We start from the raw sequence: 21,183 nt of genomic DNA, 5'->3' as shown, positions 1-21,183 counted from the left end.
ACTAACAAAATGATGATTAGTAGCTAATTTTAGGCCATTAATTGATTGCCTTTATTAGTAATTAAAACTGTACATGTTAATTGTACCAAAAAATAGAGGAATTTAATTATTGAAAAGAATGAATACCACTTCATACATTTTAACAGATATTGAAAAAAGTATATCGTGATTAAAATTAAATCCTATAGATTTCCATTCATTTTTTTATTTGTAGTTTTTAAAATAAATCTTTAGTATAAATATTTTTAAACAAAAGAACCCAGCTTTACTTGAATCATTTTCTTGCTGATAATTAACACTGATGATGAATGTGAAACCCTGCATATCATTATGTGAAACATTTATGCATTCAGAATGTCTACTTGGTGGTTTTCTTCTTAAGAAGCTAAACAATTCATTAAACAAGTTGCTCCTGAATGGTAGATCAGAACAAGCATAAGCTGCCTTCTGTAGAGTTCTATTGTGAAGCTGTACCCATTTGTGTTTTCTTTGAAGCCATAAAAATGAAACCCTTATGCTCATATTAAAAGCATAAGAAAGGCATCTATTATGTCAATAGATTTAAAACAGGGCCTTAGACACAGTGAGAACCACTCCAAACTGGCACCCTTATAATAGCAAAGGTTAAAAAGTGCATTCCCAGGGAAAACCTTCAAAGGCCTACATATCATTATATCCCAAAACAGATGGCATCACAGTGTTTGGAACTATAGTTTATGGACACCTACAATCACAAATAAATCCTTTCTAATCCCACTCTTTTGTCTAGATTTTGTACTTTGATGATAACTGCAGGTGCCTTTTCTCCACTATATTATAGTACACCATTTTATAAATAATGAAGATTCACATAGATATAAGGACACAACTCCATAAAAACAACTTTAATACAATGTATAAGTAAAGTATTTTAATGGTAGCAGATTTATACTTTGTAGTAATCTATGACTTCCAGATTCTAATCTATTATAAATCTTCAGTAGTCTGAATTTTACAGGAAAAAATATGATGAAAATATACTTCTCTCCTATATTGCTGTAACTATAAATGTGATTTTTTTAAAAAGCCTCTCCATAAAACAATATGGAATTATCTAGTGTCTATTTATATACCACAGAGAAACTCTCAAACACAGGAGATAAGGACAATAACATTCACAGTGGCATCTTTTGTATTAGCAAAAACTACAAAGAAGCCACAAGTTCAAGAGGAAAACGAGTGCAGGAACTCTACCAGTGTCTGATACACTCAGCAAATGCAGACTGTGCAGCAATGACAAGGGATGAACTGCAGCTCCACACACTCATGTAGACGAACCCAGAAACAATTCGGAGCAAAAAGGAAGAGTCACAGCTATGTGCAACTTATTTCCACTTGTGAAAGTTAAAAACCATGCAAAACTGAGCAATGTGATATTGTTATTTATGTTCAGTCGTACTTTTAATCTAAAATTCTGCTGAGAATAACCAAATCACACTACTGTGGATGACAGATGACATAAAATTGCGTATGATTTTTCCCTATAAATCCCTTTTTTTAAATTTAAACAGTTTACTACAAAAATTATCTACAAACAATTTCTAATAGACACTTACAAGTCAAATTATTGTTTAAAAATCATATACTTCAATATTAAATAACATATGCTCTCACTTACATATAAAATCTAAAACAGTTGAAAACATAGAAGTAAAGAGTAGAACAGTGGTTACCAGGGGCAGGTGGGAAGGGTTGGGGAGATGTTAGTTAAAGGAAACCAAAATTTCAGTTAAATGGAAGAAATGAGTTCAAGAGACATATTTACAACACAGTGACTACAGTTAATAAAAATGTATTAGAATCTTGAAAATTATAAAGTAGATTTTAAGTGTTTTCACCTAAAAAAAAAAAAAGCTATGTGAGGTAACACATGTTAATTAGTTTGATTTAGCCATTCCACAATGTATACTTGTTTCAAAACAATAGGCTGTACATAGTAAATCTATATGATTTTTATATCTCAATTAAAAATAACTAAATACTTAAGGAAATATGTAAAAGCTAAACCATAAGAAGATTTGAATTATATCACAACTTAACAGAAAAGTTTGACTTTATAGTTTACCTGAAACTTCACAAGGTCTGTGAGACTGTAGAAAAGAGCTCTTCAATTCCTGTCTATATATAAGATGTGGCTTATTGTGGTCTTCTTCATGTTCACTCCCATCTGCCTTCATTATAGGTTCTAAGAAATATTCACCATCATGTGCTTTAAATGTTCCCATCTGAAAATAAAGAAAACAAAAGTCAACATTTTTCCAACTGTAACTAAGAAGACACATTGCACCGCAGGTTAAAATGAGCACATAGGTCTAGGGGAGTGGCTCAGTGACAGAGTGCTTGCCTAGCATGAGTGAGGCCCAGTGTTCAATCGCTAGCATGACAAAAAAGTAAAATAAAATAAGCACACAGAAGTAAAACAGCAGAGCCTGTTCAAAACTACCACAAATCTACATAAAAATTTCCTTTTCAAGACTCATTCTTCTTTCTCCATTCTTATATATAAAGTCATGAAAAACTAAATAATATTCCAATAGGCAGAGCTGCGATAATAGGTATTCCAGATATAAAAAAATAGCAAAGCAAAGTCCTCAAATTGGGAAAAGATGAGTATAGAATAGTCTATAAATAGTAAAGGCTGGTTGATTTAATCTGTGTAAGGCAATAATGTGATATCAAGACTAAAAAGTAGGCTGGGTCAAAATTGTTGAATGTGGTGCTAGAAATTTGAATTCATCAGCAATGAAGAGCCATAAAAGAATTTTCACAAACACCTGTCTTCTGAATTCCAGAATCCAGCACCCAAAATGTTGTTGACATCATTCACACAACATTCCCAACCTTAAGAGGTCTAAGACCATACTCTTTTTCTTTTTTTTTTTTGTGCTCTAATTTTTATTTTAAGTAAAATAAAAATTGATACAGAGATTGAACCCAGGATGCTTATCCACTAAGCTAAATCCCGGCCCTTTTTATTTTTTATCTTGAGACAGGATCTCACTAAGTTGCAAAGAGCCTCAATAAGTTGCTGAGGCTAGATTTGAACTTGTGATCTTCCCATCTAAGCCTCCAGAGTCTCTGGCATTATAGGCATGTGCCACGGTGCCTAGCCATACTCTAGATTCCGGGTCCAAAATTGTTGTTTTTAAAAAACACTCCCTACTTCAGTAAATGGCCTAAATTTTTTTAGATTTCTGAGACCAAAACTTCTTTTAGAGAAATCAAGGATGGTTCTTTCCTTCAAATCCCATATTCAGTCCACCTGCAAATCCTGATGGCTCAACTGTCAAAATGTAACCAAAATCAAATGACTTCTCCCATTTGGCACTATATCTATGATCAAATCTAAAGGTCTTTCTTCCTGAACTAAATCGATAGCCTTCTGTAATCTAGCTTCTATACACAGTCATAATAATTGTTTTCAACAAAAGTCTGGATCATGTCACTCCCCAGGAAAAAAAATTTAAAAAAAATACAACTAAGGAAAGTCACTCAATAAAATCAAAAGTTCTTACAATGTTCTTCAATATTCTATGTGATGTGCCGCCCCTCTGTACCCCTCCATTCCTCTAAGCACACACTGACAACAATTAGACTCTGGCTTTCTTTTCTCCTACTTTCACCTTACCTCACACTAGAGCTCTCTCCTGGTGCCTTTGTTATTTCTCAAACATGACAAACAGAGTCCCACCTCAGGGACTTTGTGTTTACTAAACCTGCATCAAGCCCTTCTTCATGGGAGTTCCAAATTATCATTTCTTTGGAATCTCCACTCAACATTCATCATCCTATATAAAATGAACTGAATCACCTCTCTAGTCCCTATATCCCAGTTCACTTACTTAATATCACTTATCACCTGATACATTTGTATTTATGCTTCTTTGTAACTTGTCTGATACAATCCACTGAAATATAAGCTCCATGAGAATACGGCTTTGCTTGTACTCTTCTCTGTATGATTGCCACATTCCAGATATTGAATAAATATATGCTAAATGGATGAATACTTGAGACCATAAGCTATGAAATTTAACTTAGTAAGATTTAATGTTAGAGGTGATAGAAAAAAAAAACTAGCAACTACAAGACAGGCTATAGCCCAGAAGAAAAATCTGAATAATGGTAATGGTGATAGAGATGGTTTGGCAGCTGGAATAGATTGATTACAAGATATCAATGCCAGAAGAAAGTAGAAAAAGAGACAGTGAGAGGAGTGATAGAGATGATTTGGGGGGAAGATATAATTTACTAAAAAGAATCCAAAAAGATTAGATATCCTAACAGATCCCTTTCTACCAAGAAAAAGATGTCCAAGTTACATCACATACAAAAAAACCCAGCCTTGATGGTTTCACAAAAGAATTCCACAATACCTTGAAAGATCAGATAATTCCACCATTATTGAACTGTTCCAAAATATGAAAAAGAAGAAATAATCTAAATTATTTTTATGATATTAGTGTGAACTTAACATCGAAATCTAGAAATGACAACACTAAAATGCAACAAATGAATACAGAGCAAGCTCATATGTGAATATCATAAGGTAAAAGTTCAAAATTATATTATCAAAAGGAATAATAAAATCCAGCATCACATTAAAAGACTAATACATGGAGCTTATCATAGGAAAGCAAGTATGATTCAATATTAGGAATCCATTAATAAAATCCATAATAAATAATAAGTCACAAGGCTTTTGATAAAATTAATAAATATTATTTTTTAAAATGTAAAATAGATGGATGTTTCCTTAACATAATAAATTATATCACAACCAAAAAGACAACATCAAGCATAATGAAGACATAACAAAGCACTTCACATAGGTCAGGATTACAAAGATTCCCTTTACTATATAACAGAATTAGATAAAAGAAGAATAGAAGTATAAAAATTGGAAAGGTAGATGTAAAACTGTCATCTTCTTATATTACACCAATATATACTTTAAAATAATAATATTAACTGAAAAACTACTGCTAACCCAAAGTAAATTTAGTGAGATACATATATCCAAACAATTGCCCTCTCTCTCCCTGGTCAGGTGAGGCTAAATCATCCAAGGTAGGCATATATAATAAAAATGGCTTTACTCCAATACAGAAGTCAGATATCATATTCTCATTCTCTCTCTCTTTCTCTCCCCCCTTCTCTCTCTCTGACTTTATCTCTCTCCCCTTCTCTCTCTCTGACTTTATCTCTCTCCCCTTCTCTCTCTCTGACTTTCTCAGAGAGAGAAATATATATATATATATATATATATATATATATAAAAGGTAGACGTGTGTGTATACCTCTATATTGATATATATTCATCCATACATAATTCATATATCAAACTAACAATAACTTTGAAACATGTTATGATATACTCCTCAATTTACAGGTAAGACAAATAAGGAGCAGAGGGGTTAAGAAACTAGTCCCCAAGTCTCACACTTAGTAAGTAAGAAGAGGAACAGCCCAGCTCAACAATTTATGCCTTAACTCATTACACTACAGAGTCATCATATGCCAATTTTGATAAGTTCATGAAATAATCAACAAATATTTCATATGTACCTACTATGGACCAGACATAGTTTTATGAGCTAAAGATACAAAAGTGAACATGACAAAATCCTTGCCTTCAAATAACTTATATAGGAAAAGACAGACAACATGTAAAAATGTAATACACCAATAAGTGCAATAAAAAAAAAACTAGATCAAAAAGATAGAAAACAACAGGTGGGGAGACCTTCTACAAAGGGAGGGCAAGGTTGAAGTTGGAATAACAAGAAGGTAGCCATGGAAAACTTCCAGGGAACATTCCAAACAGGAACCAAATAGCCTAGAGACAAGGAAAGTTTGACAAGTCCAGGTGACAGAAAACGGTAAAGCTAAAGCTGTGCCAACCAGGAAAGATGGACTAGTAGGATATGAGGTTCAATCAGCAGAGGTCAGCACTGCTTGACTTTGAAAAGCATTCATTATCATACCTCAGAATATACAAATATATATTTACCTATACTTGAACTAAACATTTTTCCACTTAGAAAAGCATATTTCTGCAAAGAACCACTTCAGAAGTGATTTACTGAATTATAGGTAATACTATAGGCACAGGTTTAGTGAATGACACTCCATTTCTTAATTATAAATATGTTAAGATAATTTATAGACAACTTTAAAATGGTTGTTTTAAATTCTATTATAAAAAATAAAGGTATATTTTAAATTGCTATTTTAATGGAAAAAACACTAATGCCATTTAAATACTTATGGCAATTGTAGGCATAAAGTTCTCTTTACGATAATTACAAGATCAGTGATTTTACTCTCTTTACAGTTCAAACATTTAAAACATTGCCTGAAACGAACACTAAATATTTCTGTAGAAATTAAAATTATGAGAACCAAGATAGTATCTGAGATTTTTCTCATATTCCCTTTAATAATTCTTTGATTTTTCTTTCTAAACATTCTTAAGTTATGGTAGCCTTGAGACTTGTCTGGGATATATTTACATGATAATTACCTTTCTTTGCTGAAAACTAAAATATTTAGGAACTCTTAATGTGCTATTAGGATTGTATATTTTAAATGGTTTAAAAGTTAAAGCTATTCCATCAGATATACTAACTATAAATTAGTGTCTTTTGGGTAAAAAGCAAAACAATACATATTAAGATGTTTTATCTTTATGTTTATTTCCTGGATAGTTTTCTAGTGACCTGTCCCCTAGCATATTTAATTAATGCTACCAATATATAACCACAAATATTTTCAGTTTGTACCAAAATTCTAGCATTCTCTATTTTATCATAAAACTAATTTCAACTGTAATTATAAGAAGTAACAAAGACACTGGTTTTGAAATCTGAGTGCATGGATCCATGCAAAAATCCCTTTCTGCCTTTTAAAAAAAGCTTGCTGAAGAGGGGAAATGTGATATCTAGGAAAAAGATGCAAATAGACATGAACTAGCCTGTTACTTAGCTAACTGCAACTACAAAACCACTTTGAAGAACATCATACTATTCCCAAGTAATAGTGAAAATATTTATACCTGTGGAATTTCTTTCATGCTCTCCGGGCTCAAAATCTGACTATAAGGTACTTCTATTTTAATGTTCCAATAAAACTGCACATAGATCCAGTTCATGCTCCCATAGCAGAAAAAGCAAATATAGTTCAGTCCAGACTCATCAGCACCTCCTTTTAGTTGTGCTAGAACAGCTTGCGAAGAATAGTGCCTTTGCAACTAAAAGGTTCTTTCTTAAACAAAACCTTCATGTTTTAAAATATAAAATTCGGGGAAAAATGTGAAATAACTTGTTTTTTTAAAATGATTTCTCTTTTGAATTATCAGTGAGGGACCTAGAAGTATTTTACTTCCATGAGTTTTTCTATAATCCATCCCACTAAAGGGAATTTCCTGTTCAAATAATAAAAATATTAAGGTTTTGCCGACAGGCTCCTAAGGAAGCACTTAATTTTTTAAAAAACTTGGAAAGGAACCTGGTAAGGAATTTGAGGACTTAGAAAAACAGGTGGCTCATAGAATTACATTTAGATCATGCCATATTTTTAGAAACCTATCTGCAGATGAGCACTACAATTCGATTTATGAGAAATGTCAATCGGATTCCAAAAAAATACGTTCCTTCAATGACTATTAAGAATCTGCAAAAGTAAATTTCCACTTGGGCAAGGGTACCTGATTTCTTAGAATAAGGATTATCTATTGGCCAAGCTGCTTTGAAAGGCAGTAAATAATTATACAACTGGTTCCAATTTATTCCCATAGGCCAAAATTCTTATGTTTAGAAAATTTTTATACAATTGTTTTTCCTAAAATATTCTTATTTCAGCATTGTGGCATTCATCCATGTATTTTTTTTCAAATACATGGCAAACACATGTACTGTTGCTACCAATAATGTGCTCTCAGATTTCATTAAAGGGTAAAAACAAGCACAAGATACAAATCCCTTTAACTCTCTTCCCAAATCATTACAGTTTTCATATTAAGCAGTAGCAATTGGAGAACAACATATGAAAATAAGGTACTGTTGAAACTGTTTTCTAAAATATTTAATGATTTCTCATCTTTAATCATACACCATATCCTAAACATATTTATAAGAAAGCCAAGAAATGTGTACTATGTTTGCACTCATGGAACTTTGAGTAAGTTATTTCATATCTCTGACCCTCACTAGAATTATCTATAAAACACTATAAAGTGCAAATATAGATCTTTATCACTTGGCACTATGTGAATTAAAAAGACAAATTATCTGCATAATTTTATTTATTCCATTTCCTACAAAATGTAATATACATTAAGATAATGTTCATAAAAGGAGCTCAATAATTGTCTTAGAATTGAACATATTTTCAAAAAGGATGAAAAATTCTCCATTAAATACACTTATGTTACAGTCACCCTTTGCACCACAGGCAGAGCACAAATGTTGCATAATAAAAGATCCCAACAATAACTCTGAGATTCATTTTTATTCTGGAATAATAGTCTGTTCAATGCATAAAGGGTTCTCTCCCTGACAATTCCTCATTGTAACACCAATGATCAGGCCTAGGAAACAGTGTATTGAATAAATGAATGAATCAATATGAAGAAAACATCAGAATTGGATCTGGAAGAACAAAGCAGAAAATTTATGGTAAAGTTTACTTTTCTCTCTGACAGCATTCTTTACCTTCCCCAACTCCAGATCTTTAGTTGGGGAAGGTAAGAATGCTGTAAAAGTGAGAAGAGACAATAGAAAGGAAATCCATGGCTGACCCCTCAGCTAAAGAGAATGGTCCTTTACCAAGTGCTGGTCCATCAGGATCAAGAAAATAAAAACAACTGAACTCATCTACCCAAGATTTATTCAGCCAGAGGACTCAAGTTCAAATACTGAATCCCAGCAACCTCAATAATGAGGAATAAATTCTGTAATATTTCTTTCTTTGAAGCACTAAGGTGTTTTTGAAATCATATGAACTTCAACAAAATAGACAATTATCAAGGAAACAGCCACATTCTTGTAAAGTCTGGGTAGCAGTCCTCAGGTCAGCCTCTCCCAACCTCTCCCTAAAACGTCAACAAAGACATAAAATCTAAAATCACCATAACAGTGAGAAATTACAACAATGACAAAAAAATTTAGATATAATAGAAATTTTAAAAATATTTTAGATATATAATAGAAGTATGTTCATGATTATATTGTCAAAATAGTATAAAGCAATATTACTTAAAAACAAAAACAAAAAATACATATATTAACTAGAGGGAGACATGCTATAAATATGCCAAACCATCTGTCCTATTAGTAGCATATATTTTTCTAGCTTATTTTAAATTTATTCATAATTATCTTGACATGTAATTCTCTTCAATTATTACTTAGGAAAATCTAGCTATTTTTTTATTTGTATATTTCCCTTTGTATTTTCCCCCATCTAAAGATTATAAACATATTGTCATTCTCTTGTGGTGCTGGGGATCGAACCCAGTGCTTTGTGCATGTGAGGCAAGCACTCTACCAACTGAGCTATATCCCAAGCCCCTTCTTTTACTTTTGTAATAGAGCAATAGTTTTATTTGTCTTACTAGTAGGCTGAGAATCCAATACATGTTTTTCCCTAAAATAGATTCTTAGCATTATAAGATTTAATATAAATGTCTTTGGCAACTGCCACAGGAAAATAGTTTAAAGCAATTATCAAAATTTGATCTGCAATGAGAAGCCAAATCAGTTTCTGACAGATTATATTAGCAAAGAAACCACAAGGCTGACTCAAAAATTTTTGACGAATTTCATTGTAAAACAAACTATAAGCCCTCAGAACTATCCCAGCATTCCTGAAGCTTCCCTCCTTTCAGTCAGCAGTGCCCTCAGAACCCATTTAGATAAATAATGGAAGAGAAAGGACAAGACTCTTATAGAAGGCAGGTAACTGATGACTTTCCCAAAAAATGAATCACAAAATATAATGAGGAAACCAACCAAATGGTCTCAACAATTCCTCCCCAGAAGGAGTAAAAATTTTTTGTAGATCAGTGACTACTAGGTGCCTCGCTTTCTTCCTACAGAAAGTTAAGGTTAGGATACCACCCATGCTGGTCATGCTGGGTTTGCAGGGGGTGCAAATAATTGGGGTTTTTTTTTTTAATTCACAAAGTGCCAAGTACCAAAGATCTACATCTGTACTTTGTAGAGAATATTGTGCATTACTCAGAGACCACAGAATCTCAGTCAGAACAAGTGCAACTGTGAGCATTCATAGACAAGAAGAGTATGTCTGCTGTGTAGCAAGAGAACAGCAAAGGGCTGTTTGGTAAATGGAAGGGCAGCCTGTGGTAGAGACTGTTAGCTATCTCCAATATCTACGTTCCTGTCTTCTTCATGGGAATACTACTACTCCCCATTTCCCAGACTTTTTGTATCATGGTGAAGCCAGGAAACAAGTTCTCATCAACAGAATATACAAAGAATTGTATGTGTCTCCTTTGAGTTGAAAAAGTCAAGACCCAGTATGTCTTCTCTGTGCTTTTACTATGGTATTAGATCATTTATCTAGCTTATGGATAAATTTTTAATTTAAAAGTACAATATTGTTCCAACTGGAAAGGTAATCTATATGACCAATACCCAATAGTGGTTGCTAGGTACTAAATGATAAGTATTTATTGAAAAGAATGAGCATTCTGTTTCTTCCTTTTAGTGTAAACTGGAAAGCTGAAATATATTTTATAGAAAAGTGTAATTATGATAAGAAAAACAAGAATAAAAACACCAGGGTGTGATGTAAGGCCATATGAATAATGTGACAAATGGAATGCAATTAATCTAGGTAATATCTGAAAATATTTAATCATACACAAATTATAAAAATGTCCAAGTACTTCAAGTAAAATTTCTAAAATAATTTTCCTGCATTGAATGGCTAATATGAAGCAGAACTAGCTAAATATTTGGCACATATTAATGAACGTTAACTATTTTAGCATATTCATTCACACACATTAAGCATTTCTATATAATGCATTAGCCGCTAAAACAAATGCCTATATTTTCTGCCTTTAAAGTCTTTTAATGAGATAGAAATGTAGACAAGTAACTTCAATTCAATATATAATGAAAACATTCTATATTGCATAGTAGAAGAGCAAAGGCCTGATCAACACTGACCCGAGAAGATTGGGAAAAGGAAAAAAAGCTCAAAATAGATCATGAAGAATAGGTCAGAATTTGAAATAAAAGACATTCTAGACAGAGAGAAGAGCAAATACAAATTTAAATAATTATGAAGACTAAAGGAAATCTGTGATTGAATCAAATAAATGTTCCAGAATTTTTCTTTATCACCTGCTCCTTTGTCACTGCCTTTTTTGTTTAATGGCCTCGAGACCACTAATTCATCTCAGCCCCATCATTAGAATCATTTTGGTCTCCTTCTCTTACAGTGCAAATTCTAATGGGTCAGTGTTGAGAGTCACAGCCAAAGGGGCCCCAGCAAACTTGCAGCTGATTGGCTCACTGTGGCCCCAGCAAACTTCCAACTGCCAGCCGATTGGCTCCTCTGCAGTGCTGCTCATTGGGCTGTTTCCTGGCCCTTTCAGACCATGGAGCTGCTCATTGGAGGACTCTTTTGGCTCCGCCCACGTGACCCAGCCAATTGGCCTCAAGAGCGGGAGGAGTAGGGGTTGAGAGGCTGGCAGGAAGAGCTGGTGGTGGCAGTTGGGCTCTGAGGGAATTCCTGAAGAGCTCCTATGGTGTAGTGTGTGTTCTAAGAATAAAGTTCATTTCTGCTTGACAAGTGGCTCATGAATTGTGTCCAGCCAGACTGCGGCAGGTCAGCTGCAAGATTGTCCCCTTCAGCACTACTCTTTGTTATAATGGGGCTTTTTAAGGATTGTGGGATGTTTAGCAACAACCTTGGTCTCTATCCATTCTTGGCTAGTACCATGCTTCTCTCATGTTCCCATTGGCTATGAAAACAAAAACACCTCCAAACATTGCCAAATGACAAAACTACCCCACAGTTGAGAAAGAACAACTGTTTATAATAATTCACCTTCCATGGATACCTATTCTTATTCACTACAATATTACTCAGGTAACCTTTCTCCCTCAGGTAGACTACAACAGCGGTTCTCAGTGATTCACTGCCTTCTCTGTAGCTTGCACAATGTTGCTGAGGAGAGACGTGCCTCCTATCACACAGAACTATCCTGCAATATACAGTTAAAGCATCCACGACTTTACAATATATTTAAGGCTCATGGTTTAAGAGGTTTCAGTCCATGGATGGATGGTTCCATTACTCTAGGACTGAGGTAAGGAAGAACATCATAGCAGAGGAGGAATGCAGATCAGAGTATCACCACCAGGATGCTGAGAGGCTAAGCTTGGCTTGCCAGGGACAAAATAAATACCCCCAAAATTATGCCTCCCAGTGATCTCCCTCCTCCAGCCACACTCTCTACCTGCTTCCAATTATCACCCAGTTAACCCATTTGAGTGGATCAATGCACCAATTAGATTAAGGCTCTAAAAACACAATCACTTTACCTTTAAACATTCTTGCATTGTTTCTCATATGAGTTTTAAGGACATCTCATATCTAAACTATAACAGAAGCCTTCCCCAGCACAGACCTCAACAACTTCCTTAACACCTCCTTCCTCAAAATTCACATAGAACTTTTTATACACTCTTTTAACAGCACTTAATAGATTGTGTCTTAAGTGTTTATGTGCATGGTGTCACTGCTCTGATAATGTCAAACATAAGTGGACAAGGGCACTTTGAAACCCATCAACATTTGCTACCTCACCATTATTTCCCCAAACTACTCCCAGTTAGTAACCAAATGTAACAGGAATACCAAATAGACTTATTTTGAGGAGGTATGAGATTTTTCTCCCAGCCATGTCTGGCTCAAGGGCTTTGTTGGATCGCTTGTACTTCCAAGGGGCCAAGGGAGTTTCTACCCAACATTTTCATCCTCTAGCTTCACCTGTTTCACACTTACATGGCTCTATCCCCAAGACTCCCCTTAGTTTCTCTAGCACAGGCACTTCCGTTGAACAAAACTCCATCTTTACATTTGCTTCTTGAAAACCTGAACCACAACACTCTAGAATGTTGAAAGTAGATGTACAGGAAATTCTCTCTACTGTTGTTTGATCAAATATTTGAGCAAGCACATGAATAACTAAAACCATTATGAGTTTTTCCAACAAAATATAAATGAAGAATGGCATATGTAATTATCTGGGACTATATTAGTTCTGGGAAAGTAGGAAGTTTGGAAACTGATAAAACTTAATTTTTCCAGAGCAGACAAAAAATAGTACAGACACCATTGATACTTTCCATACTTTTATTTCCTGTCTGAACAAGAAATTACTAGAGAAACTCAATAATCAGTCATCCAAGAGCAGGAGAGCCTGACAGGCTGCAGAATGGTTCCTATGTGAAACTTCAAATAAGTTTCACATCGCCACTGCAAGCTGCTCTCTGAGAAAACTGTATAAGCCAGATGCAGTTTCTGGTTTTATGACATCTGGAAACTGTTTCCTTCAACCAAAAAGACTGCATTGCTTCAAATCCCACCAAGAAATAGTGAAGTTAGCTGACTAGGTGGTCAAGTTAGTCCCTACAGGACTTTGGAAGAAGGGAACCCCTAGGTAATATAAGAAGAGAGCTACCAGTGACAGAGGGATTGTCAGGAATAACCTCTGGAAAATGTATGCATCACATCCTGGCAAGTACATGACAATAACACTGCAATTTACTAAATATTGACCCCAACTCTGGCAAGAGCATTTGTCAATGTTATATATGTTTACAGTTGAATATAGGAATATTAAGTCCTGATAACTATACATTCTATCAATTGGTTAATAATGGCATTTGATTAGCTATTACACTACTCATAGGTAATTTTAAGATCCAGCTTCATTTTCATATCTACCATAGATTTTGAAGATGTATAAATAAATCTCCGTTTAGAAAAGTGTATATCATAACATAAATAAATACTCATAGTTGTGGGAAAGAACGACTATAGAGAAGGAAAGACTAGGAAAGCAGGAGTTACACATGTTAAACAAAGAAAATTTCTGGTAGACTCAGCCCCTTCTGGTTGTTGTGCCCAACACTTGGGAAGAAAACTAAACAACAGTAGTTATGGTTCAGTGATTCAGTAAAAGAGAAAACGTGTAAATACAAAGACTTCAAAAAGTGACAAGAGTAAGGATAAAATATAGAAATTGAAAAAAAAATAGTTCACATGTTTTAGGTCAATTCAACAGTGTCAGTTTGAACAAATGATTGGACAGAGATAATATTTAGAAAGTATTATCTGAATTTTTGTTCCTTTCCTTTAAAAGTCACATTCCCCAGCAGCCACCAGAGGATGGAAGGGTAGATGCTACTCCATATGGGAAGACGGAAAAGTGATGGGTTAACTAAAAAAAAAATACAAAAGAGTCCTCCATAGAGTTTAGGAAGAAAAAGGCAAGAGAAGCCAAAGAAAGAAATGGTAAGATATCTATGTGCTAATATCTCTTATGTAGGTTAAAATTCCAGAATCAAAAGGCATATTAGATTGTTGAAATAGATGGCCAAGAGAAGTGCTCTAGCATGCTTCATATGTAGGACTCAGAAGAGATCTTCTGAAACAGTTCTCCCCACACAGAGAAACTGGAGGTGTAAAAGAGTTTGGCAAAGGGAAAACTCAAGCTATTATTAATGGCATTAACTCTCAAATGCCATAGAAGGTTTCACGCCCTCAGGGAGATCTGGAAGATTACCATAGCATCACCAAACTAGCAAAACTGGAGAAGGTACTGCACCAGGAATAAAGTAACCCTGTGTCTTAGGACAATGCATCAGCCTGACCAGAAAGCAAACTGGTATTACAGCCAGAACTCAGCAAACAAGACCAGGGAGCTGTAACTGAGCAAGAAAGGGAAGGCCATTAATTTCTCAGGCCCAGAATTCAGTTGCTGGTACCAGAAAGGTTCAAACAGAAGGATATCACCAGGAACTTGAAGAACAAAACAGTACAATTTCCTCGCCTTTCTCCCAAATAATCTTCTCAGAACATTTTATGGCCCTGTATATGGTCAGTTGTCATCAATGACCAATGTATGCTTGAATCAACAGTGTATAATATACATTGAGCCAGGCTCAATAGCTCACGCCTGTAATCCCAACATCTCAGGAGACTGAAGCAGGAGGATCACAAGTTCAAAGCCAACCTCAGCAACTTAGTGAAGCCCTAAGTAACTTAGTGGGACCCTGTCTCTAAATAAAAAGAGAATGAGCTGGGGATGTGACTCTGTGGTTAAGCACTGGGTTTGGTACTGGGTTGAATCCCCAGTACCAAAAGAAAATAAAAACAACTACAACAAAAGAAAACCAAAAATAACAAAACAAAAAAAAGCAAGAAAAAATAACATCAAATGCTCATTTCAACATATTCAGGAAAACATTTAATACAATGCAACATCACACTTTGAAGCAAAACTAAAGCAAAGCAAAAAGTAATTAGAGAAAGAAGAGATTTCTAAGTTAATAAGACAACTCCAAAAGTCCCTCAGCAAACTGCAAACAGTGTCTAATGGATTAACATTGGTCAAGCTAGATCATTATTAAGTACACAAGGAAACAAAGGAAAGTTAGGAAGTGAGGAACAGGACCAGAAGGTTGGTTTTATTTAGTTCTTAGACTTTATATCAACATCTATCTACAAACACCAGGCCCAGGCTGTGGGTACCACAATTTAATCCAGATATAAAGATTAAAGACTAATCTGACACTAAAAAGAAGAATCTGATATAATGTTAAATCGATTCTAAAATCTGCCAAAAGTTCTTCTCTTTGATGAAACTATTCATCTAAAGAAAGTTAATGTTAGATCAGGTTAGAAATATTCACAATTACAAATAAGTAGTAATTAAGTGTTTTAGTGCTAATATCAGAAATAGAAAAACTCAAAGAAATGCCACTAAAGTAATTCTAATAATTCAGACTTAAAATTGGTTATGATCACACTACTGAAAAGTTATCTACTTAGATCTTGATACCTCTCGTTATTTATTATATCATTGGAAAATTTTTATCTTTTTATAGGTATGCAATTAATTTTTAAATATTAAATAAAAAAACTGAAAGTATCACTAAATTTATCAAAAGCAAATAGCATTTAAATACAGGATTAATAATCTAGGATGATGACTTAGGCAACTATATCTAAACTGGCACAGTGACAAGAAAAGATGAATTCTAAAAGGGAATATGAAAAAAATAATTTGAATTACACCAATATTGTGAATCAAAATGAGCAAAAACATCATTCCTAATACTGTTTTCCATCTGGACTGTTTTTCCCAAAAGTTCTAAAATACTGAATCAAGAAAATATATTGACCATGACAAATTTACAGTAGTAAATCTAGATTTTCCAGACAAACTAAACATTATTTTAAAAGGCTGTAGAAAAGAGAATTTTTTCCTTTGAAGTATAATTGACTGTGTAAATATTAGAGTATGTTTCTGCCATTCTGATGTTGCAGATATTTTACGTTTATCTACAGCAGAAAGGAAGGAAATTGTTCAAGGCATTTTGTGTAAATACAACTCAAGATAATAGCTTGAAAAAGAGCAAAGAATCCAAATTTACTTAGTAGTGGCCAACACTCACCCAAGAAGACATCTTAAACCTGCAAGGAAGTTATTCATTTGGCTTGGAGAGACCTTTTATTAATTTTTTATTCAATCACATAATAAATAGTGAAGAAATTCTAAAAATATCTTTGAATACCTTTCTAAAAGTATGGTTGTTTGGGTTTGTTGATTGGTTTTTGCTTAAAAATATTGACAGTATTTGAGAACACTAGAACCCTTTAACCAAATTCTTAGTTCTTTTTTAAAAAAAAAAATATTTATTTTTTAGAAGTAGCTGGACACAATACCTTTGTTTTATTTTTATGGGGTGCTAAGGATCGAACCCAGGGCCTCCCATGTGCTGGACGATCGCTCTACCACTGAGCCACAATCCCAGCCCCCTTAGTTCTTGATTCTTCTTGAACATACATTTTTCAAAGGAGTCACTGATGAAGTGAGCTAAGATCTGTTTTAGAGTAAACGTCCTTAACCTGGGGTTCCAAGAAACTGGATGGAAAAAAAAATTATGGCTTAATTCTCACTAACCTTTGATAGCTGAACATTTCTTCCATTTATGACTATAAGTGAAATCACAGACATTGTGGCTTATTAACAATAAATTGACACTTTCATGTTACATTAGAGTTCATGTAGCTATCTGAATTGCTTACGTTCATCAACCACAAAAGTACAATAGTAAATAGACTAATAGCTTTTATTATTTAATGTGTTAATAAGAAAGTATATGTTACTATATCACAAATTGGCTTTGTAATATTTTGACTAATGAATTTAATTGACTTTCTTTTTAATATTATGTATGTTATGTTGTATGTTTAAAATAATTACTGAAAAGAGGTTCTAGGCTTAAGCAGACTGCTTATGTTCACAGGGAAAAAGTTGAGAATATGTTTTAATGGGAGAAACAAATCAAATAGTTGAATATTTTATTTCATTTCCTTTCTCCTCATTAAAGTTTTAAAACTATCTTTGTCCTTTATTCTTCTAACACTAATGATCATTTCTCATTTGCAGGATGCAGGTCTTTTTAGATCACTTGAACCTTGCAGGTACAATGCATTTTAAATAGATTCTACCTCCTCCCTGTTCTGTACTTCACAGATGAATGGTCATCCCTATACTATCAACCAAAGTTCTTTTCAAACCTTGCCAGTGTGAACCTTTTCATTCCACACATATTCATTCTCTTATCAATTCTACATTCCAGTTGATTTACTAAATTCAAGTAAATGTAGAGGGTTCTGCCTCAGCAGGTGACCAGGTACAGGTGCATTTAAACAAAATAGCCAGCCCTGCTGTTGGAAACCAGACTCCACTTATAGCACTACCCCCACAAGCCATACTACCTGAGGCCTATCACCACTCCATCTTCTGACACTTGTAGTAAAGATGCTCTCTCAGCTTTGCTCAGAGGCGTGATTTTACCCTGCAGGCAGGGACTTGCTCATCCTGGCATTAAAGCCTTCCAAACTCCTCTCCCCAACGGAGTGGCCTTTAGCTTGGCTTTATCTATATGTTAATTCCTCTGGTGGCCCCCTATGAACTCTTAAGTCATCAAACGTCAACTCAAAACCCCACTGCCCGGCTCCCAGGAAAATGCCCAGGGATCAGAGCAAGCTTACCAGTCCTCCACATAAGCTGAAGACCGCTGTTTGATCCTCCCGCGCGTTGACCTGACCACGGTAGAAGCAGTGGCGCAAGTCTGGGGGCGCAGCGCTGTGCTCCTGTGCGCCGCGCTCGGGGGTTCCCAAGTGCACTTCGGTGTAACCCGCAGCAAGGAAGGTCGAGTCCGCGCTCAGGTTCAGCTGGAAGAGCTGCCCGTAGGCGCTGATGCGGTAGTGGGTCCTGAACGGAGTGGGTTCCAGAGCCTCAAAGCTGCGTTTCTTCCGGCTGAAGTGGCGGCTCTGAGGGAACACTTCACCGAACTCATTGACCCGCGCCGGGGTCACCACTTCGTAGGAGGCTAGTGTTTTCACCAGAGCTTCTGCAGCCACAGCGATATAGCCATTGAAACCTCAAGCGCTCCCAACCCCAAATTTCTTCAACCAGTCATCTCCGCTAAAAGTCCCAAGATCCTGGTACACCCAGGGTTGGGAGGGATGCACTCAAGCAGGCGATAGCGTACACACCCACACCCTCAAGCGCCTGTTGAGACTGTTCATGATCTGCTTTCCCACATCCCAATTTGTTCTAAGCAAAGACCTTGCCACTTATTGCCCTGGGCAGCCCACCTCCTTCCCCGATCCCTTTTGGCTTCTCTGCCGCCACCCACTTGTGCCCCCCCTGGGTTCCAGCGCCACCCTGCCCCACGCGCCCCAGCCGCGTGGTCAGGGGAATAAGATGTGTCCCCAGTGCGCGCGATTCCTCGAAATCCGGTGCAACCAAGATCTCTCGGGATGCTTAGGACTAAACGGTCCTGGAGTCCCAGGATTTCCTGTAGCTCCAGCGTCCCTCAACCCACAGAGTTGCTCGCCCCCTCCATACTCTTGTCCCACTCTGGCCTCGGCCCCCACTGCTGCTGAAGTGCCCCCACGGTAACCTTACCTTGTCTGGGGTGGAAATGAACTTCCCAAGACCTGGTGATGAAGAGCGAGAGCTGGTAGAGCAGCCCGGTCAGCCACTTGGCCACCCGCATGGTTCCACCCAGGGGATCCCAACCAGGGAGACCAACCGGAGCCACAGGCCGCCCAGCCGGCTTTCCCCTGCGCTCCGCTGCTTCTCCTCCCTCGCGCCCTCCGCTCTCCCGCCGGCCGCCCCGGCGCCTCAGCAGCCTCCCGAGAAGTAGCCCGGGCCCCGCGCCGGCCAGTCTAGCCACACCGCCAGCCTCTTCTCCCTGAGCCGCAGCTTCATCGCACTGCAGCCCCACAGCCCCTGGCTCCCTCTTGGCAGCTTTGCTCCCTTTCTGCGCCCACACCGCGCTCAGAATCCCTCTCCTTAAGTCCAGCTCAGCGCGGGGAAACTACTCGACCTAGCAGGAACCGTGGCAATATAGCCTCCTCCAGCCAGGCAAGCGCCGGGGTAGAGCCCGCCCCTAGGGGTTGGCCTGGCCAATCAGTGTGAGACGCGGTCCGCTCCCCCTCCTCCCCAGCTCCCCCAGCCCCACTAGGACTGAGATCCTCTAGAGCTACTGCTCATACTGAGGCTAGAAGAGTGATGCAGGAGGCATCACAATATCTTATCAGAAATTACACAGGGCTGTAGTAACAAAAGCAGTATGGTATTGGCATCAAAATAGACATGAAGACCAGCTGAACAGAATAGAAGACACAGAGACAAGCCCATATACTTAGCCATCTGAGACTCCACAATTGTGCCAAAAATATACATTGAAGAAAAGATAGCTTTTTAAACAAATGATGCTGGGGAACCTGGATAGCCGTATGTAAAATAATGAAATGAAATTGTAAATGGATTTCAAAAAATAATGCTATATGCATATATAAATATACCAGAGGGCATTTCACCTTTATGTAAAGTAAAGAGAATCAATCAAAAATGAATAAATAGATGAGCAAAAGGAAGACCAGTAGAGGAAAGAGATTCAGAGGAGGAAGGAACGGAGAGAAAAAAGTGATAACTTGAACTGAAAATGAATTCTACACATGTATGATTTTGTCAGGTTGAACCCAATTATTATATGTAACTATCTTATTCTAATGAAAGAGAGAGAGAGAGAGAGAGAGAGAGAGAGAGAGATGGAGGAGAGATAATGCTGTGAGCATGTAATGTGATGGGCAGCAAGAGGCTTGCCTGGACAAAACCCTGAACTTAAAAACCTCAGCATGATACAAGCATCCAGAGAGATGAGAGGTGCTGGCAAGTATTAGGTAAGTATTAGATTGAAAGTTTTTCTACTCCTTATATTTCACAGTAATTTTAGACCCTTCAAACAAAAAAAATAATAAAATAAAATAAATAAGCTATACTAGAAAGTTCTGCTAGGTAGAGGGAGCCACCAATGGAGCTTGGTGACCAGGCCTCATTTTCAAGAGCCTCTGTGTACGCCAGGAGTCTCTGGACTTAAAGAGTTATGGGGGTGGGGGCGGGAAAGAAGCTGAGTTTGCAATAAATAAGTACCTCTGAATGAAATTCATGAAAAGGATTTAGTCTCCAAAATTCCAGCTAGACTTGTTTTTATTTCCTTCTAAATACTCTTTTGTGTGTGTGTGCTTAATTTTGTATAAAGCCCTCCTCAAATTTATATAAACAATAAGATCTACAAAATTATTTACCCCTGCCTAGAGGTCATTATTTTTTAGTTTCTCCTGGTCATTCCACAGTATTCAAATACCCCAATGAGTCCTGGTATCCACATTCATTCTCCTCAACAATTATTGTAGCTCTGAATCCAGTTTTGTGGACAGCTGTCAAATTGAATAAACCTCAGTGGAAGGAAAAAGCAATCATAATTTCAGGACAAGTTGCCCTTGTTCTAA

At 36.4% G+C, this 21,183-nt stretch overlaps 1 protein-coding gene across 1 annotated transcript in view; it reads right to left on the bottom strand.

Annotated features, from left to right (window-relative positions):
- Adamts20 (ADAM metallopeptidase with thrombospondin type 1 motif 20) overlaps positions 1-19,462 on the bottom strand; it is a 146,286-nt gene extending 126,824 nt beyond the window's left edge. Inside the window, exons 1-3 of the mRNA XM_078014858.1 lie at positions 19,292-19,462; positions 18,370-18,731; positions 2,105-2,264 (exon numbers count right to left, since the gene is read on the bottom strand). Of these exons, the coding sequence (XP_077870984.1) occupies positions 2,105-2,264; positions 18,370-18,731; positions 19,292-19,382 (613 nt within the window). The 5' untranslated portion in view covers positions 19,383-19,462. The remainder of the gene's footprint in view (positions 1-2,104; positions 2,265-18,369; positions 18,732-19,291) is intronic.
- Positions 19,463-21,183: the final 1,721 nt, after the last annotated feature.

This window comes from Ictidomys tridecemlineatus, chromosome 6 (genome assembly GCF_052094955.1).
Source record: "Ictidomys tridecemlineatus isolate mIctTri1 chromosome 6, mIctTri1.hap1, whole genome shotgun sequence".
In the NCBI taxonomy this organism is placed as follows: Eukaryota; Metazoa; Chordata; class Mammalia; order Rodentia; family Sciuridae; genus Ictidomys; species Ictidomys tridecemlineatus.
The sequence above is the reverse complement of the archived record's forward strand: the minus strand, read 5'-3'. Positions and strand labels throughout refer to the sequence as shown.